Source organism: Xyrauchen texanus, chromosome 7, assembly GCF_025860055.1.
Source record: "Xyrauchen texanus isolate HMW12.3.18 chromosome 7, RBS_HiC_50CHRs, whole genome shotgun sequence".
In the NCBI taxonomy this organism is placed as follows: domain Eukaryota; kingdom Metazoa; phylum Chordata; class Actinopteri; order Cypriniformes; family Catostomidae; genus Xyrauchen; species Xyrauchen texanus.
Genome location: NC_068282.1, coordinates 6,530,574 through 6,555,900, shown reverse-complemented (window position 1 = coordinate 6,555,900; position 25,327 = coordinate 6,530,574). Strand labels below are relative to the sequence as shown.

General features: G+C 31.9%; 1 protein-coding gene across 6 annotated transcripts in view; it reads left to right on the top strand.

Moving 5' to 3' along the window:
* The window catches only part of LOC127646731 (receptor-type tyrosine-protein phosphatase T-like), a 343,034-nt gene that overhangs the window by 225,679 nt on the left and 92,028 nt on the right, over nucleotides 1-25,327 (top strand). For 4 of the 6 annotated variants that reach the window (XM_052130581.1, XM_052130578.1, XM_052130579.1 and 1 more), the window contains 4 exons: nucleotides 246-348; nucleotides 2,856-3,129; nucleotides 15,266-15,302; nucleotides 20,888-20,944. In XM_052130581.1, the coding sequence (XP_051986541.1) occupies nucleotides 246-348; nucleotides 2,856-3,129; nucleotides 15,266-15,302; nucleotides 20,888-20,944 (471 nt within the window). The remainder of the gene's footprint in view (nucleotides 1-245; nucleotides 349-2,855; nucleotides 3,130-15,265; nucleotides 15,303-20,887; nucleotides 20,945-25,327) is intronic. The other 2 variants (XM_052130580.1, XM_052130582.1) reach the window with 2 other exon arrangements.

Below are 25,327 nucleotides of genomic sequence, written 5' to 3'. Positions count from 1 at the left end.
CCGAGGCATTAACTGTCAGTTAGTTTCATTTCATAATGACGTGGCATTTATGCAGCACGCAAGACACCATTTATTAAAATCGTATTGTTCTCTGAATCTAAACACTGTAATGAGAGCGAGAGAGTTTGACATTTTCAATATGATTACATAGTAATGATTTTTGAGTCAGGCTTCAAAACAGTATGCTTTCTAAAAGTAATATATATATTGTGAAATATATATATATATATCTTATCTATCTACAGCTCCGTCCATGCCTGAGTATGAGACAGACTCTCCTCTCAATGAAACTGACACGACAATCACTGTCCTCTTAAAACCTGCCCAATCACGAGGAGCCCCTGTCAGGTAAGCACCACCCTCTGCCTTCTCGTTCCATTGGCCAGTCAGAAGTATTCTGGGTAATGATGTCCAATTCGTGAACAAATCATTCTTTTCAATGGACTGGTTGAATCACTTGGTAATTCAAGCTTGATCTGGTCAAGGCGGATTCAGATTTGCATTGTCAATATGAGCACTACTGCTCAATATATCAGACTATGTATGTTTACCGCTAAGCCACAGCTCCAATGACATTAATACACAAATAATGAAATATTGCTATTAAGATTTTGCAGGTCATATTTCAAGATCATAATTCTGTTTAAATCTGAAGAAAAATGCAAAGCACATTAAAATCCAAGGATGAAACACACCCAAATTACCCTTGATCTCTCTCTCCAACCATATAAGCAGAGTCCAGTGCATCGTCTGAATGAAGAAGTGCATTACTGTTGATTCACTCAGTGTCCTGAGGCTTTTTAAATGCACTCATTCAAATAAGCGTCATTTGTATGCTAAGCCTTGGAGGGGATCCTGGTCCATTTGGCTGTGTTTTGGCAAGTCAACAGAGCCTCTATCTGTGCTGAAATTCAGTCTGTGAATGTGCATCATGTTTTGGCAAATTCTTGAAATTGCCACTAACTTGGAAGAACAGTTAGGCTCAAAACACAGAGTTGATGTTCAACAGGAGTCCATCAGTAATTATTACAATTATTTCGTTTTACTACATTGTATTGTGAATGGTTGTGATTTGGCAATTTCACTGTCGTTATTGTAATAGAAAAATAGATAAGAAATAATCTAATATTAAGCAGAAATACAAGCTACTGTATATTTTACTGAGAAGATATGCAAAATCACAAATATGCACTATATATATATATATATATAACGTATACAGTAGTTTATATAATTTGTATTGTGATCAAAACCATTGTTGTTTTTATGATAATACAAAGATAAGATAATGAGATGAGATAATAATAATAATACAAAACTATAAATCTAATATAATATTAAGAAAAGCAATAATACAAAGTACTGTATGTTGTGCAATAGGTTACTAAAAAGATTAATCAGCATTGCAAAATCACAAGTAAATATATAATCAGGATAATGTAACCACAAATTAAATATATTACAAATTGTATGTAGTTTATAGTAAATAATAAATACAATTAGTCATAATTTTAAAAATAGCATTACATGCATTAATATTATATTATGTTATATTATATTATATTATATTATATTATATTATATTATATTATATTACACATTTTGTCTGCATTTACTTAGATGAAAAACATAGCCTATAATATTGAAACAAGTTTTAGAATGATTGAAGTATTTACATCATTATTATCTTCTATTGTGCCTATGACCCTGGCAAACTTTATGAAGAGTATGCAGCTGAAAAAGCATTTGACCAAGGCTTACAGTGGACACACAACACACGACATACAGTGTGCACTTAAAGCCATTTTGTTTGAAATGGAGATCCGCTGTGTTTGAAAGAGAAAAGCAGGCAGGCACCCAGGCCACTTTGGTCATAGGAAATTATCCCTTATGAAAGATGCCAGATTAGAGACTATCATAATTTGCCACATCTTTTTCGGCGAAACATACATTTCCCTAATTGCACATAATTGAGAAGCATGTTCTTGCCGTAAGACCACATAATTGCAAACAAGTGCTATTAGCACAGGGAGCTGAAAAGATATCCTTTTCTATTCACCAAGTCTGAGTACGGAAACACACACATGCCCCTTTCCAATCCTTCCCCATGACAAGCACTTTAAAAAAGCCCTATGTGCACATATCTGCCACCTCCCCTTGAGCTAATTGCCGTAGTCAGATTTCCCTCTGCTGGCACTCTATCGCATCGCCTGCCTCTAACATTTCCCTTACGAGGAGATTATGTTTTTTTTTTTTTTTAAAGGTTTCATGCATTCTTTAAGCATTGTTTCCAAGGAGAGAGTTGAATTGAGCAGTTTAGCACCTAGTGGTTAGCGTTCAACAGTTGTTGATGGTTGATTAAAATGTCCTTGATGGTTTTAATGGCTCCGTGAATTGCCTGGGGCACAACACCTTCTTGTTTCTTGGATATGGTGTCAGTTCCCATATTATAAGACTTCCGTTCAAACAGCTAATGCTAAACGACATACCCAAAAATGAACATTTCTCATAACTCATTTCATCCCAAATCCATATGACTTTCTTTCTTATGCGGAATTCCTAGTCCATCTTCTCAATTCAATGGCAGTTGATTGGGACTCACTTTAAAGAATAAAAAGCACCCAGATGTATAATAAAAGTAGTCCATGTAGCTCATGCATCACATTGCAAGACTTCTGAAGGCATATACAATATGATTTCAGTTAGAAGTAACCAGAAATATAAGTCATTTTTCAATGAAATTCTTGACGTCTGTTGTGTGTTCATGAGCACTAAAATCGTAACTAAATAAGGATTCAGTAGATGTCTGTTTGTTTTGATGTTTAGGATATTAATACAACTTGTTTTTCCTCTAGTGCCTATCAAGTGGTTGTTCAAGAACAACGAAAGCAGAAAGTTCGTCGAGCCACTGATGTTTTGGAGTGTTTCCCAGTTCCTGTTAGCTTCAGAAACGCCTCCATCTTGGATTCTACTCACTACTTTGCGGCCGAACTCCCCCCTGTTAGCCTTGCTGTGGTTCAGCCCTTTACCATAGGAGACAACAAAACTTATAATGGCTACTGGAACGCACCACTGTCACCAGCCAAGAGCTACAGTATTTACTTTCAGGCCATGAGTAAAGCCAACGGGGTGAGTAGACAGAGTGTATTTACTATACCAATTCATCGGTCTTAATTATTGCTGGTGCTTGTGTATTGATGTCCTATAGGGTGAAACTCACAAAACATGTCAAGAACACGTTCAGGTCATATTTCACCCCAAAATCAAAAAATTCATAGATAATATTTTCCCCTAAATAATGAAGCCTATTTTAGGACTTTTAGGATTTGTGAAATTATTCTTGTAATTAGTATAATGCAAAAGCTTTTAATATTATATAAATATATAATCGTATCTTTTTAATTTATATTTAATTTATATTAATATACAAAAAATACAATTGTGAAGTATTTATACAACATGTTAGTAATTTTTGTATTATATTTAATATATGAATATATTTTTTGATTTCATAAATATAAATACTTTGAAATAGAAATATTCTTACATCAATGAGAATATAATCAGAAAGTGTAAAGTGTAAAATGTTGCACATTACAGTAAACACACTGTAATTAAAAAATATATATAAACTTTAAATAAATTTCATTAAAATCCTTTCACAGTGCCTTTTTACATATTTTTATATTGATATTCATCCTATAATGGTGTATAATAAAAAAAAAAAGTGTATAATGGTGTATAATTAAATGCCGATTTTGCTGATTTTGCCAATTTCCAAATAGTTTTTAAGGGTCAGACGGAGGTTTAAGTCACTTAAGGACACAACCACAGTATTTATGCGCCTTGTCCTTTATGGCAAGATCCAAAATATAATTTTTATAGTCATAAAGCCGTAGGATAAAAATGAGCATCAGCATGCTATAGATATTAAAACATATTTAGACATATATCTCAGGTTAGATGCACTCTTTAAAGGCTATGCTCAGGCCTGCCTGCATATCTGTGCGTTGTGAAGTATGGGGCTGACGATTTGATTGGATTTCATTCAATTCAATCTCTCAGTCTCAGGCGACTGGAGAAAAGCACTCAAAAACAACCATAGACCATGACTCAGATAATTTGATTGGAGATTCATGCATAAAATATGGATTTAGGTTGGTAGTTCTAATTTGTTTTCAACTTACCTTGTTCCAATTGTGTTCGAAAAACCTTCGGAGTAAAAGTCAGATATTTTTCATTTCCACGGCACAGTGACAAGTAAATTCACAATGCAATGCAGTGTCATATTAATAGTTAGTCAAACCGGCTTGACAAAGCAGTTGTTATCAGCATTATAATTTAATTGGTTGACTGCATCAAGAAAAATCTATGCTCATCATTTTAAATCTTTGGACAGATGCAATACTGTAGTTGTTTATAGGATGGGATAATTTTGTAATTTAAGCCACACTTAAAAGTGTATAAATGTAATTGCATTATATATATATATATATATACTATTTAAAATTTAATATTCAGACACTTATTTTCTAATTGTCAAACTTTAGTGGTTAATTTTATGAACTACGTCTGGGATTGCTCTGCTTTGACACCTGTGTGATCTTAAAGGGGGCTGTCTCTCCAGATGCCATTTGGTTTGATATTTTGTATCTTATGCAAAGACAATCATACAGTTTTAAGAGTGGCCTAAGTGATTTTGTAAAGGCCATCATAAAATCACCACATCAGATCTTATGGGCAATAAAGTAATCCTCTCTAATGAACTACCTTTGCACCATAATGTCAGTAAGAGCATAACTATAGTGTACATTAAATTTGCTACTCATCATTATTATGCTGAATAGATGAGAAATGCCAACATGACTTTTAAAAGCCTCTTTGTTTGCTTAAAGGTGAATTGTTGGATCTTGAAATACTTTCTCCTAATACAACTCACAGTTATATGCAGAGATAGCTACATAGACAGTGCAGAAATAAAAATAAAAACCAAAGACTAACACAAAAAGAGATGTTAGGCAGAATGTTAGCCTCAGCCACCATTCATTGTCATACAATAAAAAAGTGAATGGGGTCTGAGATTGAATAACATTCTGCCTAACATTTCTTTCAGGCAGCCCAGTGACAAGTCCAGTTTGACAATGTAGTTTTTCACATCCCTACTTCATAAACGAACCAGACTTCTTAACATCGGTGTTTCTAGAAACAGCAAGAGAGACTAGTAAACTTGGTCGCAACCTGTTTTAGGCTAAATTAGGATTCCTCCGGTTTCTTTTCTCCCTCCGGAGTGTTTGCGAACAGGGCCACAGACGGCCTGGCTAAAAGAGCAAGTAATTGCAGCTGCAGGCATCTTTTGTTCTGAGAGAGCGATACAGAGTGGTGAAGAGGCACTCACTCGTTTAAGTGGCTGAACCCACACTAACGCACAAAAATTAGACTGAAATTGAAACAGACACAGCTTTAACAAAATGGAACCTGCAAAGCTCATCCTTGCGTCAGTATGGCAGGTAAAAGGACAACAGTTTGGGCCACACGACTCTCTCTTGTAGCTATCTGGTACAACCGCTGTTAAGTTACAATGGCATGAGATGCATTTAAAAGCCATGGCATGCCTGTCAAAGGTGAAATTGCTGTTTGTTTGAGTGTGGCAGCTATTATTCCACAACTTTATCAAAAGGTTTGCCCCTGTGAAGTCTTAAATTGCTAGTCAATGCAAAATGTGAATCAGAGAGACTTGTTATACTTCATTACAAATATTTTAACCTCCTAAGCCCTTTTGAATTTGTAACTAATAGCACAATTACAAAACATGCCAAAAATGTTTTTTTTTTAGAACAAATACTTTTAAAAAAGTTGAATTGTTTAATCAAAATGTTATTATGTTTCCAGGAGTGTTGGTTATTCATGTTTTTGAGTCGTTACAGACATAGTAACATTTTTCAGCTTTTGGATGAACCCATTGAATCTCAATGTGATAATGCTCAGTATATATAGAATTTCTAAGTAAACAATGCGCTAAGTACACATTAACTTTCATTGTGTTTAGAAGTGTGGCGTTTTGAGATATATCGTTCAAATTTTAAAAATGGCATATTGGATGAAACTAGAGACTCTACTCTTTTGACTCGGATAGGTTTCAATGTAAAAACTTTATTAGATTTCTTACCAGATGTAGTTTTGTTGGTGATTGTCCCAAAGAGAAACTCTGCTGTGGTCAGCACCATGTTGTTTTGTCAAATGACTGCGTGCTTTGAATGTATAAATCCCTTTAATAACAGAGTCTCCTGAACTGAGATCAGGTAGTTTAAATTAATTTAAATTATGCGGTGCATACAGCGAAGCCAAAATACAACGTCCACACATGTGTACGTGGGGTCGCACGAGGTTAAAGTCAGCATGAAACTACAGTCTCAATCCATTTTACTTCTGAATTGAAATATTTTTGAGTGAAACGTGATTTGCAATTGGGGCATTTCTTTGGGTCTTGTTCACAATAAGACTAAAAACTTTTATTAATAAACTGAATTGGGACAGTTGTGATCAAAATTGACTTTAAACTGCATTTGTCTTATTCTTATAACCATTAAGCATAACATTTTTAAAGCCTAAAATGAGTTTGGAGAATACATGTAATATTGTTCATTTTAAAAATGTATTTGTCACACCACGGGACTATTTAAGTGAAATGCAAAAAATCTAAAAGGTGTTGCATTAAACATTATATAAAAACTGAAACATTTACAAAATGGGGTGCAGCACCTAAATAAAAAATGTCCCTGTTTGCATTCACATATATTTTAACCTCAAATCTTGATGTTGACAAAAATTTAAGATTATCAAATTTGGCTGAGAAATCATATAATACAAAAAAAAAAACTACATGCCATTTTATTGTTTTAGAACTTTCTTGCTATTGTTTGTTTTGTCTATGTGAGCTTAAGCATAGTTCTCGCAGCAACACCTCGGGATTCATCTATCAGACATCACATCCATAGAACAGCTCTGCTTTAAAAGCCAGCCAGCTGTCTCTCATTGTTCGCATACTTTCGTGTTACCACCCCCCCCACCCATCTTTACCAGTTTAGGTCCCGTCCTGGGTGGGGGTAAACTCCGATCCCCTGCTGTCATCGCCTCTGGCAGGATTTGACAGTTCAAGCAGCATCTCAGCATCCGTAAGAGCTGATCCGTAAGACGGGGCTTATGCCAAATTATTTTTGTTTGTATTAATTACGATATTCTCGAGTCTTGCTGATAGAACTGATAGAACTAAAACTGACACATATTAAGTCATATTGAGGCCTGGGTGAAATATTTCGATACTATTGACTAACTATTAGTAACTATTTAACCATTTACAGGTATGTTTATAGATATATTTAGATATAACTCATTACATAATAACACATAATAACACATTAACACCCTGTTGCCCACTTTCCATTAAAATTGCATATACATTTCAAACACAACTGCATGTAAAGCTTTCATTTGGTCAATGCAATGAAAGTCTTAAAGCAACAATCATATGTTAATGTAAATGATCAATCATTTCTGAATTGCGTAAATGAAACAGGAACTAGCTGTAATCAAGGGTTAATTAGTGTGTCATCCATTTCCTGTTTTTCAGTACAATTCATTATCATCTGAAAGCATTCTTACTCTTTTAAGAAGACATTTCTCTTCTACTCTGCTTGGGAGTGTCTTTGAATCCTTTCAACCATCTCACACTTGTTTCACACGTTTCTTCCTTCATTTACACTTCATGCTGCAGTCAGCTGTCACGCTCTCCACTATGTGTAAAAAAACAGACCGCTCTATATGAATGACAACGCTATAGACAGTAAAGAGCAACTTGTGTCATTCTAGTTATTCAAATCTGTTTTTCAGTTTCACCTCTTTTGCCTAATCCTCCAGCTTATACGCCTCTTTACTCCGCTAGACTGGAGATGTTTCTCTCAAAAGCGACATCTCCTGAAATAGTTGCGCCGCTGCCTCGGATATGCACAGGCAACTGACTGATGCCACTTTCCTTTTGTCTGCAGATCTCTTTTATTCATTCTCACTGGAGCGTTATTCCCGAGCCTCTAATGTGCAGATGATTGCCTCGGGAGGTTGTTGTAATCATTCATACCTGCTTTCATAATTCATAATTATAAGCATCCATTTCATAATCTGTTTAAAATGCTGCAGAAACTGGGTGAACTGAGATTAAATTGTGAATCACTATTGTTCGTTCTGGTATTCGTCTCTTGTTTGTCTCTTATGAAATGATTTTCTTTATCAGTCTGCTTGTGCGGTTAGCCTGCAGTTAAAGATATTACTGTATGACAGATGACAAGAGTTCACCAGAACTAGAAGATTGATCACTTAGAAAAACAATAGCACACCTCTTCTCAATCTTAACAAGTCGCATGATTTGAGGTATCATTCTTTTCATAGCATAAACAGTACGGGTTGAGTTATGCACTGAAATATAACCCTTACGGTTTGTAGGTTTGTTTAAATCCCTAACCTTAACTATACACAATAGTCATATAAATGCTTGCCTTAGCACCAAATGGCAGTGACTTTTAGGGTATGTTCACACTTTGCAGGTTTGGTTCGATTAAAACGAACTCTAGTGCAGTGCTCTGTTAGTGCGGTTCATTTGAGTAGTGGTGGTGTAGTGGGCTAAAGCACATGACTGTTAATCAGAAAGTCGCTGGTTCGATCCCCACAGCCACCACCATTGTGTCCTTGAGCAAGGCACTTAACTCTGCTTTGGATAAAAGTGTCAAGTGTGAAATTTGAACAAGTGTGAACGCTGTCACCTGAACCTTGGTGCACATCAAACAAGCGGACCGAGACGGCCTGAAAAGTGGGTCTCGGTCCGCTTCCAAATGTACTCTGGTGCGGTTCGATTGATATATGAATGCAACTTGGACAAAAGACATCTAAACGGACCAAAAACAGGAAGTAATTTGCCTAATACTGACTTCAAGCATACCTGGTTCTTCTCATCATAGGAGCTATGTTGCCCATTATAGTTCGGTACAGAAGTCGGAACTGCCATCAACCGTCCTTGCAGCATATCTTCATTTGTGTGTGCAACGGAGGAATTCCTTGTGCTGTTTTGACTCCTTTACACATTTTATTAGCTCTTCGTTTGTTCTCAGCTGGTAAAAATACCATATATAAATATAACGAGCACATTTTGACCAGCAGCCAGCATTGTTTTGGATGATCGGCAAGTTCCGTCAGAAAATATACGTCAGAAAATCTGTCCAAGCAGGTCATGACTTTCCTGATGCCTTTGGTTTTGTATCATTAGGTTCAGTGTTCAAAATGCCAGTGTGAATGCTAAGTGAACCAGGACTAAATGTAGAATTTTCTTTTTTTGTCGGGACCAAGAGGACCAAGAGAACCAAACTACAAGTGTGAACACACCCTTAAAGGTAAAAGGTCACTATGGGGGCCTTAGCTGGGCAGATTAGATACGTTTACTCTGAAACCTGTTTTTAGATAGATATCAAACACTCTGTTTCATCACAAATCTTGTGTCTTGCTCAGATTAGACTTTTGGCTAAAATACATGCTTGATTTTCTCTTATAGAGGCCTTGACCTTTACGAAATGTTATGTGTTGACCTAGTTAATTGATAGATATTTTATTCTAAGTGCTCCTAGTTTGTAGTTGTAGTTGTTATCAGATGAGAATTACTTTCAGCATGTCAAGATAACGGCCGTAATAGCAAGCTAATCCATAACATAGTTCAGAATTGAGCGAGTGATAAACTAGAAAACGTATTGACAGTAAATCTGCTGTCACATGGATTAACTCTATTTGGCATTGCTAAAAGCTGGACCGTGACATGAAATCCATATGCTTCAACTTCTCTGGCTAACCATTAAGCATTTGTCATAAGTTTTTTTTTTTTAAACGTCAATGAAAACTTGTCACTCAAACTAAGTAAATTACTATCGGTTGGATACGTCTGTGAAGAGTTATTTTTGTCTTCTCTTTATTTCTGCTTATGTATTTTTTTTACCCTTTCCACCCTTATCTCTCTTTCCATTTCTCAACATTAAGTGTGCTCTTAATTAGTGGTGTTTGATATGATAAGCATCACTATTATTGTTGCTCATACTTAGGGTTAGGGATTTGTCCTGCACGTTCATGCAACGGGCATGAATGAATCCTCAAATTGCCCAGCTTAACCAGGAAATGTGTGCTATAGCTTTTCTTGCACTGGCGGAGATAATACAGTCAAAAAATACAACAGAATCTTAAGGGTGGGCTCTTCTGATTAGGACCAATAAGCAACCACCTTGAAACCCACAACACCCTAACAACAGCATAGCAACGCCCTGGCAAACACCAAAACACCCTAGCATCGTGAAAGAAAGTTCCACAGAAAATCTAGTATCGACATGCATTCTGATAACTTTTATATTGCATTTTGTCAGAATAATGTAGTTTAATGTTTATATGAAGACTCTTTTCTCTTTTTCACTCCCCCTTTTGCCATTTCCCTTGAGCTTTAATGATTTATTCTTTTTCATAACTCTTTCTCAGTCTTTCTCTCTTTGTCATTACGTGGTCATGGTAAAGAGTCTTTGACAGTGTGTCAGTGAATGAGCGGGGCAAGCGATATAGCTCAGCTGTCACGTCCGGTAAGGGTTTTTCCTATCAGCCAATATTCCATTCCCAGAGTCCCTTCACTCGGACTATGCTCACGAACAAAGCACCATTAGCGAGTGACCCTGACCTACTCTCTTTACCCATTTCCCTTACAGAACAGTACTATGCCAGTACCATAGTAAGGTGATGGTGTTAGATATTGATACCGTGATTACACTTACTGTATAAAAAAAGTACTCTCACAGTACAAAAAATATCATGGAATTAATATTGTATTTTTTGTAGTAGTTTTGATATTTTTTAGTTTTTTTGTGCATGTAGTACCACAACAGAATTTCTATTTTAATGGTACAAAAAAAAATCATGGTACTGTCCAAAAAGAAAAAAGCAAACAAAAAAATATGTACAAGTTTATTCAGCATGAACCATGATATTCTTTGAAATACCTTGGAGAACCATATAAAGATCATGGTATATGATCATTATATATAATACAGCGTCATTCATTACCATAATAAATATATCCTTGGTACATTGGTATTACCATCTGATATTATTGTACAAGGTACCTCCATAGTACATTTAAAGGTACTTTTCACCGTTTTTGCAAGGTTAAATACCATATTATCCAATTTGGTATTTTAAAAAGAAACCAAAAGCAAAAAACATTCCTAGTCTTTCTTTTCTTGCTGCTTGTATAAATGGCTCAAATATGGGTAATTCTCATGAAACCTGTCAAGAAAATGCCCTGGTCCTATATAACCCCAAATCAAAAATAATAATAATAGTAAAGCCTATGAAACCCATATTTAGGACCATTAAAATATTTTTCACTGTGACATTCATTTTCTAGGAGACTTTTTACCCATTTTACATTGTCATTACTGTAACATGCCTGAGCGTTTTATTTTTACTATTCTCATTGTTTTCAATGATGATTCTTATTACTGTAACACGGATTACTTTATTACAGTAAAGTTGGTATTTTTTTTTTACAAATTTTTTTAAAATCAGCAAATATAAAAGGGATTACCAAGGGAGTGCTATTATGATGTATAAATACTTTACATTATATTTCAGTAATATATATAATTTTTCATGTTGCGGTAATGACAAAATCATAATGACCATCTTTTTTCATATTGCGTTGATGAGAATTGGTGGGTAAAATGTGTGTAACTGTCCTGAAAATAATGTCACAATGTAAAAAAAAATCTTAATAGCTGTTAAATAAGGTAATAAAATTATTTTTTTTAATGCAAAATGTATTTTTTTATCTGTTTCTTTTGATTTTGAAGTATGTACAAGCCTCTTATTCATCGAAAAGGAGGCAGAAACCGGACTAAAAATCACTAACACTTTAATTCAACATAAAACACTGATGCACATACACACAGCTTCATGCGTCTTTCTCTCTCTGTCCCGAACTGGTGTCTCTGGCTCCTCTTTATCCCACTCCTGGCATCCATCCTTATGGCCTGGCCACACTCTCCTCCTCGTCACAATTTAAAATAGGGTTAGACTAGCATTCACAGAACCGTTCTAGACAGGTTCTGTGAGAATAGCCCATATAACATTTACTTGTATGATTCATAATTATGTGTTTATATTCTCCACATAGTAAGTCCTTATAAAACCTAAACAGTCTTTAATTCATCTATGTTTACTGTAGCCAGTGGTCTTTGACCCTACTTGTCTGATAGCATTCTGTAACAGACAGATGGGCCGGTCACACATGGACATCTCTCTGCCTTGCTACATCAATCCAGCCCCTGCTTCAACAGCCCAATCAGATGGGTCACATGTTAGTGGATGCCCTTTTCCACTACATTGAGGATTAATGTTTGGACAGCATTGGCTGTGTATGAGGGATTCATAGTGGTTTGACTGCCTTGAGCCTAATTGATATGTGAAATTAGGTCTTGCCAAAGTGGGTTTTTTAAATATTTTTGAAGAGCAATACTTATAGAGACACAGTGATGTCATAGAATAAGTGCAAGGTGGGAGGTGCTCCATCTTTTTTCCACTCTACAAACACCTTTTTCTAATAAATGTATTAATGGTGTTAGCTAAGTCAAGCATCACTATTACTGTTGCTCATACTTAGGATTAGTGATTTAACCCTTTATGCTCTGAAGGTGTTTTTAAAGATTTCCTGGCATGCCAAAACTTAAAGGCTTAAGACTCTAGAAAAAACTAACAAAGAGGGTCAATTGTTTGGTATCATTTTAAAGATTTTTTTTTTTAACGATATAGATTATGATGAATTATGAGACTGAGAAATCACAAAAATACATGAGCCAAAAAATTACTTTTTTCTTATTTTTCTGATTTGAAATTATTTCAGGGTGTAAATAAGGTGGCTCCAAAAAAACAACTTTTTTTTTTCCAATCATGTCACCCGTAACTGAGTACAATTTAGTGTTGATACGACTAAGCAATTAAAAGTTACATTACAAAAATTATTTATCCTATTGTCCAAAAACATCTCCAGGTGTGCAAATACAACACTGACTAAAGGTATGATCACTCTACAAATGCATGCAGGCATCAGTATAAAGATCTCATTCAGTTCCATTCTGTGTCATTTGAGCCATTATTGAGTCTGTGCCATGTACTTGGTGCCATCTCCTGGTGGCCATATTTAATTAGAGTGAACAATCCTCTCTGCCCATATTTGGATGTCTTCTACCTCTGGTTGCAACTATCTGAATCCTAATAAGATTGGTTTAGTGTTCCATGTGTTGATCAGTTTGACGTTTTTACCGATTTCAATAATATGTACAGTGCAAAATTATTGATAAATTATAAATTTCTAAGCTTTAAAACAATACCTATTTTGAGTTGGTCAAGACTGTAGTTGTTAATATTTAGAATATTCTTTTTTCCTGAGGGCCCGCCGGCTGTTAAATAAACAACTAATATTAAGTATCGGCACTAAACTCATCTCACACAGTTTGTTTTATGGACACGAGTGATACTTCAAATCGTGCAGCTTGTTTTGTTCAGGTGTATTTTTTGCTAAATAATTAGACTTAAATTTTTACCTAGTTTACAATTAAACAGGCAAACATTTCCAAAAACGTACACTGAAGGAGGAAACAAGGACAAATATAGTGTCTAGAATATCATAGAAACTTTGGCCAATATGCAACCTGTACCCATAACAATAACCTGGCAACCTCCCAACACACACAAGCATCATGACATTGAGTTCTGTATGGTCAAGTACAATGGCTTTCTGATTACGGGGCTTGTACCAGCAACCTTACATGAGCCAGTGCTGAGCTTATACATGCATAAATTATTAATGTTCCATTCTCTTTGAGAGACATGCAATACTATATATTTAAACCTCACTATTAACATGAACAATAGAAAAACAAATATATACTTGAGTTTTCAAATCACTGCTCTTGGCCCCAAGCTGTGTTATTCTTCAAATGCACACTAAGATAGAAGACAAGTACAACAGATCTAATCAAAACAAGTGGAGGTTGTAAAGACACTCAGAGAGACACATGGTAGCATCTGGCTTCCTGTCTCATAGCCCTAAACTTCCATGCAGACTTCACACTGAAATCTGCCAACTAATTAACACCTGTCACACCACACGTGTCATTTGGAGGATGCGCTAGAATAGAAGTACTGGAGTGGTATCATTTTACATTGATAATATTAAACAGTATGGTACTCTATAAACATACCATGGTATGAAAACCCTAACCCTAACCCTTACAATGATGATTTACCATGGGATTAACATTGCACTCCGATGTACTTCAAAGAATAGCACTGCATTTCCATAGTACATGGAATAGAATAGAATAGATCTCACCAAAAAGTACCGTGCCAACCCATGGTACTGAATGAGTACCATATTCATTTACCAGGGTATTTAATTGGTATTTCTAGGTACCTCAACTGATAGCATAGTATTACCATGTTATGTGGAATAGTATAAAATAGATAAAAGAAGTGTAATGTAAACTAATGCATTAACCATTCCACAAATGATCTTATATTACCTTATAACATTTAAATAGTTCATATTTCACTCTTCATAAATGGCATACAGCATCTTAGTACTGTTCAATTGAGTATCAGCAAGAAATATAAACTGCTTTATTTACCCAGTACATAAAATGGTCCTTGTCTGGGCACAACATATCCTTAATAACATTTGATTGGTAGATTCTTTTCTATGAAGCTTAGCCAATGCGTAGGCCCAAATATATGGAATTTGACGGATTTAAATTGGGAAAAGAAGCGAGTAATACACTCTTATTTGCAGTTTTCAGGGGAATATTGAGATTCTGTTCAGGCTATCAATAACCTATCCATAACCTAATAATCATTATGTTTACAGGTTTTGTCACCTTAAAAGCCATTAAAACTACAGTGACTTCACATGTGTGGGTTAAATCGGTCTGTGTTCTGGTTTGGCCTTTTGCATTGAATTTCTCAGTCCTTCACTATCATTACAAATGTTGTTTCATAATGACACGCACCTCATGATGAAATTAACTCGCACTTTGTTACATTGTAATTACTATGATTACTGTAGCTTGACAAAAACAATGTTCCTCAATATAGTATAATTTTGACATTTAATTAAAACACAAACTTTCCTCTCCTCTTCCAGGAAACCAAGATCAACTGTGTGCGACTAGCTACCAAAGGTATGGAAAATTGTTTCACTTATTATTGCTTGTTTGAATTATGTATTTGTAATTATTATTCATTATTAAAAACATTTACATGTACAGTGGGGTCCAAATGTCTGAGACCATTTTGAATATCTGGGATTTAGAACAGATTTAAATGTATAAATAAACAGAACTTTATAGGAATTTGAAAAACTTAAAACAAAGAATCATTATAATGTAAAAAGAATGATTCATATTGAAGTTTTCTTGGTCACTAAAAATAGAAAAAGCACATTTTTGACATTGACGATGTCAAAGTCATGGGTACAAAAGTTCGATTGAAAAACACATTCTCAAATCACGCTTAATAACACGTATAATCAGGTAACTTGTGGAGTCCATGGCAGCTTAAATGGATGCTGTCATTAAAGCAAAAATGGGAAAAACCAAATACTAAGAAACTCTTGTTAATTTTTTAAGTTCAACTTTTCACTTAAATGATTATGCTGATAAGGTAAAGGTTAAAGGTTAGGGTTAGTCTTTAATTTGCATTGAAATAGAAAGGATTTCCAATAGTGGTCTCAGACTTTGGACCTCACTGTATGCTTTATGATGCAATATGCTTTAAGGTTGTTGGTTGGGTTGACATTTTGGTAGTTCTGTTAAATTAATTGAACTGAACACACGTAATGAACTTCAAGAAATGTTTTGTTTGGAATTATGTAGGCTTTACCGATGTAATATTAGTGTTATGTTGCTGTACCTCAGATTTTATTGTGGAACCCATTACTAAACATGATGAGGTTAAAAACGGAACAAAGCTTTTTCATTTATGGTGTATGGTCTGAAAAAGAAAAAAAGCTGAATTGAACAATCATGTCTGGCTAAGATTAAGTTTCATTGGAACAAACGGAAATCCCATTTTATTTTACCTGCATGATTATCTGCCTCCGGCCAACAATTCTGTTCAGTTACTTTTGCTCCATTTCATTCTCTTCCCTCCCTAAAAGACCCTTTTACATAATCACATCCAGGAACAGAGCAATCACAAGAGATTTTCTGTTATTTAATGGACATCACAGAATAAGAGACACTGTATCCATTCAGCGCTTTTACTTTCCCATTCTATCTTCCTTTACCTTTTTCTTTCGTTTTGGCTTTTATTATCCATCTTATTCAGTACGCCTGCTTCCATGCACACCTGTTGTTTGTTTGTTTGTTTTGCTGAACTCATTTTCTTTTGTTCCATATCAGGCTTTTTTTTTTTTTAACTTATGGCCTGTTTTCCTTTCATATCCTAGATAGTCTGTCCTGCATTGAGTTCTTATTATTATAGCAAAAAATAAATAAATAATTAAAAAAACAGTTACTTTTGTGTTTCAGTGCTTTAGAAAGAAATGCTTTAAATCTCTGTTTTGCATTAGATAGAAAAGGTTGCGAAACAAAATGTTTTATATCTTTTCAGGTCTTTTTTTTTTATTTACCCTTTCCTTGTCATTTTATGGTTGGTGTTGTTAAAGATTTAATGTATTTCAACACGGTCTCATTTGTATTCGTAGGTATTTGTGCCTAGCATGTAGTTTTAACTCGCATATTTTGTTGAACGTTTGGATAGACACTGAAACTTACAATATACTGTTTGTATTGGCATAACAGCAATGTTATTAATTAAATATTATTAACAATATTAAAAATGTTATATTAAAATCTAAATCTTTGTACATATAAACATCATACAAATCTTTGCAAAATATCATATAGTTCGTGTTTTTGTAGTTCAATTTACTTGATTGGGTGAATATGAAATATTATAAGTGACTACTTAAATATTTTAAACTGGAATGAAGCTTTTATTTCATTCACATTTATTCAACGCAGTTGATAAATTTACCAAACCAGTAAACGAGTGACATGTAATGAAGACATGCTAATGCTACACATTGACGGCAAATCATTTGTATTTCCTTTTCATAATAACATTCAGCCTTACAGTGCAACTCACACCACTTTATGTAGTCCCATCTGGATTTCATTTATATCATTTTATGTAATAAATATAATATAGTATAGTATAATATAATATAACATAATGTAGTATAATATAATATCATATCATATAGTATAATATTATATAATATAGTATAATATAATATTATATAATATAATATAGTATAATATAATATCATATAGTATATCATATCATATTATATAATATAGTATAATATAATATTATATAATATCATATATCATATAGTATAATAAAATATCATAGAATATCATATAGTATAATACAATATAGTATAATATAATATCATATCATATTGTATAATATAATATAATACAGCATAAAATAATATCATATAATATCATATCATATTGTATAATATAATATAATATCATATAGTATAATGTTATATAATATAGTATAATATAATATTATATAATATAATATCATATCATATCATATTATATAATATAGTATAATATAATATCGTATAATATCATATATCATATAGTATAATATAAAATCATATCATATTATATAATATAATATAGTATAATGTAATATAATATCATATAATATCATATAGAATAATATAATATTATATAATATAATATAATATCATATCATATCATATTATATAATATAGTATAATATAATATCAGTATAATAACATATATCATATAGTATAATATAATATCATATTATATAATATAATATAGTATAATGTAATATAATATCATATAATATCATATAGTATAATATAATATTGTATAATATAATATAATATCATATCATATTTTATAATATAATATAATATAGCATAATATAATATCATATAATATTATATAGTATAATATAATATACTATAATATAATATCATATCATATTATATCATATCGTTTAATGTAGTATAATATAATATAATATAGTATAATATAATATAATATACTATCATATCATATCATATAGTATAATATAATATAGTATAATATAATATCATATCATATTGTATAATATAATATAATACAGCATAAAATAATATCATATAATATCATATCATATTGTATAATATAATATAATATCATATAGTATAATGTTATATAATATAGTATAATATAATATTATATAATATAATATAATATCATATCATATTATATAATATGATATGATATGATATTATCATATCATATCATATTATATAATATAGTATAATATAATATCAGTATAATATCATATATCATATAGTATAATATAAAATCATATCATATTATATAATATAATATAGTATAATGTAATATAATATCATATAATATCATATAGTATAATATAATATTATATAATATAATATAATATCATATCATATCATATTATATAATATAGTATAATATAATATCGTATAATATCATATATCATATAGTATAATATAATATCATATTATATAATATAATATAGTATAATGTAATATAATATCATATAATATCATATAGTATAATATAATATTGTATAATATAATATAATATCATATCATATTTTATAATATAATATAATATAGCATAATATAATATCATATAATATTAATTAGTATAATATAATATACTATAATATAATATCATATCATATTATATCATATCGTTTAATGTAGTATAATATAATATAATATAGTATAATATAATATACTATCATATCATATCATATAGTATAATATAGTATAACATAATATAGTATAATATAATATCATATAATATAGTATAATATACTATAATATAATATGATATCATTTCATATCATATAGTATAGTATAATATAATATCATATAATATCATATCATATAGTATAATATAGTATAATTTAATATACTATAATATCATATCATATTGTATAATATCGTTTAATGTAGTATAATATAATATAATATAGTATAATATAATATAATATACTATCATATCATATCATATAGTATAATATAATATAGTATAATATAATATCATATCATATTGTATAATATAATATAATACAGCATAAAATAATATCATATAATATCATATCATATTGTATAATATAATATAATACAGCATAAAATAATATCATATAATATCATATCATATTGTATAATATAATATAATATCATATAGTATAATGTTATATAATATAGTATAATATAATATTATATAATATAATATAATATCATATCATATTATATAATATGATATGATATGATATTATCATATCATATCATATCATATCATATTATATAATATAGTATAATATAATATCGTATAATATCATATATCATATAGTATAATATAAAATCATATCATATTATATAATATAATATAGTATAATGTAATATAATATCATATAATATCATATAGTATAATATAATATTATATAATATAATATAATATCATATCATATCATATTATATAATATAGTATAATATAATATCGTATAATATCATATATCATATAGTATAATATAATATCATATTATATAATATAATATAGTATAATGTAATATAATATCATATAATATCATATAGTATAATATAATATTGTATAATATAATATAATATCATATCATATTTTATAATATAATATAATATAGCATAATATAATATCATATAATATTAATTAGTATAATATAATATACTATAATATAATATCATATCATATTATATCATATCGTTTAATGTAGTATAATATAATATAATATAGTATAATATAATATACTATCATATCATATCATATAGTATAATATAGTATAACATAATATAGTATAATATAATATCATATAATATAGTATAATATACTATAATATAATATGATATCATTTCATATCATATAGTATAGTATAATATAATATCATATAATATCATATCATATAGTATAATATAGTATAATTTAATATACTATAATATCATATCATATTGTATAATATAATATCATATCATATAGTAAAATATAGTATAGTATAATATAATATAGTATAATATCATATCATATCAATCATATCATATAATAATTTGCTGATAAATTATCAATTTTGCATTTTGGCAATTTTAGTTAATTACAATACATGACAATTCTGTCAATACATCTATTTGATATGTTTCAGTGTCTATCCAAACATGAAAAAATGTATGTGTACACTTTATGTACGAATACCTACAAATATGAATGAGATTACTCTGTATATTTGTTATAAATGTCAAGCATTTTTTATGACAATTTTTCTCATTCTTTCCAGAATGCCTCAGAATAGAATAAATGTCCAAAGTCACCTTCATAAAGCCACAACTTCAAAGAAAACAAATTAAATTCCTTTGCAACACATTTATAGATTTTCTATAACTTTTACTCCTATCCCATCAGTTCCACCAGATGATTATGGAATAAAATAAATGTTCTTTTGCGGAATAACCTTTAGACTCATGGCCTATTTGTTTCCTAAATGTATTCAATGCATATCGGTTTTCTTTCCAGCCAAATGCTACTTATCCAAAGGAAGCTCAGAGAATCGATGAACAAGTTGAAAGCATAATTCTTTAGACAATTTTTTTCTTTCCTTCTTTTCTCTCATGCATGCCGGCCTGGAACGTAAAACCTTGTCTTAGTGGTAATAGGTAGGGGACAAAATACCACGCCCTACATACTTGTCATTCCCAGTGAAGGTGAATATTATACCATAGTCAAACTTTTCTTTCTTCTTTGTTCTTTCCACCCACATTTCTTCTGCTGTTGATTCCTTCTCTCTATTTGTTTTGTTTTATCTGACATTACTTTATTCTGCCTTTCTCCATCAGCATTTCTTATCAAATTTTTAATTTTATTTAATTTTTAATTTTTTTGCATGTTTTGTCCACTAAAAAGTCAAGCTGGTTGTCATTGACTCCATTGACACTGTTATTTGGGACCCTGAGAATGTACAGTGCCACCCTCATGTCTCAATTGATCGCATTATAATTAATACATGTTGTCATGTTAAAAAAAATACAAAATAATTCCCTCTCTGCTGTGGTTTTGCTCATGACCTTGTTAGGCTCTGAAAATCTAAATTAGTCTCAATTATTCAATCTATCTTCTTTTTCAAAGGAAAAATTTCCACTTAATTATGTATTTTTGCTTTTAATGGTCTGTTGTTTACTGAATTAAATAGCATTTGATTCTTTCGAGTTTGTAGTCAGCATGATTATTTATTTTCTTAATACATTTTCTTGGTCTTATTGTGCATGATTCATCCACGCACATTATTCCAAAGAAATAAATTGTCTTCGTAGTCTTTCATCAAAATGTAAAAACTTGCTCTGCCTCCGAAGCGACTTTTGTTTTCTGGCTGACATTACCAAGCCCTCTTATTTTTCAACCCCTCCCCTCCAACCACCTAGCTGAATTCTGGTATGCCATGCCCACTTTTTCATGATTTAAGCAATTACCGTTGAATAAAATCAAGTTCCGCCCATTTTTATTTATTTTTTTCATTGAAAACCCTGTTTTACTTCTAAATACTTCACATTAAAGAAGTAAAAAGGGTAGTGAATGCCATTTTATGTTGACTTCAAAGTACTCCGTAGATTATTGTTACATTTTAGGCCACATCTATACTAATCATTTAAAGTTTGAAAACTCAGTTTTCAGTTTTCTAACATCATTGCGTGTTTTCGCAAAAGAGGCGTAAACATAGCTTAATTCATGCGTTTTCAAGAAATAATTCTGCAATACTTCTCCAGTTCTGATTTGTTATTTTTTTATTAAATGAAGGCGGTTTAAAGCGTTACATTTCAAATACTACTAAGAGCTTATTAAGTGTCTGAGCAAAATATGTCAAACGTGATGCTGCCTTTCCTACAACACTCAATCCCTTTATATGTACAAGTGATGACATCACCCAACATAACCCCAATCATACACTCTGACCCTGCCAGTCTAACCTGTGTGCGTGTGTGTATGTGTGTGTGGGTGGGTTTGAAGAATTGTTTTTAGGTTACAAACTGGTATTATGCTATAGATGTGGTGTAAGAGGACATTTCTAGTGTCCCCATAATTTAAATAAAAAAACATGCTAAACAATGTTTTTTTTTAAATTGTAAAAATGCTGAAAGTTTTATTTTTTTTATTTTTTTAGGGTTAGGTTTAGGATTAGGGTTAGGGGATTGAATCTATAATTCATACAGTATAAAAATATTTATGTCTATGGAGAGTCCTCATATGGATAGCCGCACCAACGTGTGTGTGTGTGTGTGTGTGTGTGTGTGTGTGTGTGTGTGTGTGTGTGTGTGTGTGTGTCTGCCAGCATGTGTTTGTGTACAAGAGTGAGATTGTATGTTAGTTTGTATACTAATTATACCTGTGCACATACTGTATACAATAAATGTGTGTGATGGGGTATTGATTGCGATTGTGTTTATGGTTCTGTTATACATTTATTATTGCAATGTTTCCCTCATGGACAATTTTGGCATGAATTTGTTGGTTCAAATCATATGTCAAGTCATCGCACGCACGCACGCACAAACACACACACACACACACACACACACACACACACACACACACACACACACACAGTTGTGTTTCCATGTTTTATGGGGACTTTCCATAGACATAATGGTTTTTATACTGTACAAACTTTATATTCTATCCCCTAAACCTAACCCTACCCCTAAACCTAACCCTCACAGAAAACTTTCTGCATTTTTACATTTTCAAAAAACATCATTTAGTATGATTTATAAGCTGTTTTCCTCATGGGGACCGACAAAATGTCCCCACAAGGTCAAAAATTCCGGGTTTTACTATCCTTATGGGGACATTTGGTCCCCACAAAGTGATAAATACACGCTCACACACACACACACACATACGCACACACACACACACACACACACACACACACACACACGTAGTGTTTCCATGTTTTATGGGGACTTTCCATAGACATAATGGTTTTTATACTGTACAAACTTTATATTCTATCCCCTAAACCTAACCCTCACAGAAAACTTTTGCATTTTTACATTTTCAAAAAACATAATTTAGTATGATTTATAAGCTGCTTTCCTCATGGGGACTGACAAAATGTCCCCACAACGTCAAAAATTTCGGGTTTTACTATCCTTATGGGGACATTTGGTCCCCACAAAGTGATAAATACACGCTCACACACACACACACACACACACACACACACACACACACACACACACACACACACACACACACACACACACACACACACACACACACACACACAGGTGTCACAGCTTTCAGTGCAGTATGGTCCAACACGTCTCATTGCTTCTCCATTTCCTCTCATGATCATATACAATATGTTAAATTGCCCTGACTGGAATTGCAAATTGGTTGCACTAAAATGCCACACATTTCACTTGAAGGGCCTTTCCAGATATCTGTGTTTTACAGGAGATAGGGTTTAGTCAACTTGCAGCCAGCTAATGAACCATTATAATGCTTAATGGGCTAAATTATGCATATAAAAGCAGTTGCAATTTTATATTTTAACACATATTTAGACATACTGCTATAAGAATCATTATTCTATTTTGAATATCAAATATAAGTGTACAGTAGGACCTAAAAGTGTTTAGACACTTAAGCCAAACTTCAAAATGTATCAATGTCATTGCAAAATATTAAACTAAGTGGCTTTATTTCTTTTTTTTTTTTAAAGAAAGGACTCTTTTGAAGCAAAACATTTGACAAAACGTCTGTTGGATTTTATTATTTTAAAACAATAGCTATACTGTTAAAGGAAGACTACAATTATTTGGATTATTTCTTGTTATCAAACGTTAGTGAAACATATCCATAGTTAAAATAGTGAACTACACCTGTGTTTACTCTGCTAGGGCACTCCTGTAAACTTGAGGTAAACTGACTTGAGTCATTGCAAAAAATGGCTCAGAAAAATTGTAATAATTAATTGATAGAATGACATTTAGACATTTTGAAATATGGCTTAAGTGTCCAAATACTTTGGGGGCACCGATACCCACTGTCCAACAAAAAGCAAAGCTGTGGTTGAGCCTCATCCATACAAAGCCAAACAAACAATGTAAATCATGCATTATGCACAAAGACTTTGAGCTTGAACTCAGTTGGCAGTTTACACAAATACCTTTGTCCATCAATGCAATGTAATAAAATGCTCTTACCATCTTCATTATATAGCGACCCTTAAATACAACCTCAAACACCCTTGTGAAGTGGACACAAAAGGGATTTTAATCTAAATGTACTTCAAATCCACCTTTTAACCTTTATTTATATTTAACCAATTGGAGTGTGCTGGGAAAAGGGGGCACTTTTTGTGCTTTTAGCATCATGGGTTGTTTACATGATTGTATGATCTTAATCCAAGTCCATTTGAGATTATAATCCTGTTATATACATCCAACTATGCAGATGTAATCCCGTCAATTGCAAAGAATAGCAGTTTCTGCCTCTTCCAGAGATGCCAGCTCTGATATGCACCCCCATAAACTCTTGTGTAATCCGTCGGCCCACAGACCTGCTTAATATAAAGTTTAATACATTGGTACCTTCTACACACACAAACGGAACTGCATAGAATATCGCGAAATGTTGGCAATTATAGTGGCAAAACGCACCCACTCCAACGCCCCCCTCCAACCATCTATGGTGGGGATTCAGTTTTAATATGATGGGCTTTGCTAATAATTCCTCTTTGATACTTAATTTTACCCCTTCAAAATAAAAGGATTTGCATATTTGCATATTTTATTGGGCAGACATTAAGGGATCGTGGGTGAAGGGACATCTATAGCGATTGCTTCTAATCAAGGGCAGAGTATATTTGTGTTTCGCTTTACTATTTTACATAACATCTTACGATTTGTCACAGGACTTAAAGAAACAATGCCATTTAATGGCTAAAATGGGCATTTGAGCAATTCGAAATCCAGAGCAAAATAATGGGCATGACACCATTTACACTGGTGATTACTTTTTTCAGGTTTACTGTTTAAAGGGAGGAATATCCTGACAAAACTAATTTTCTTCATCTTTTGAAAGAA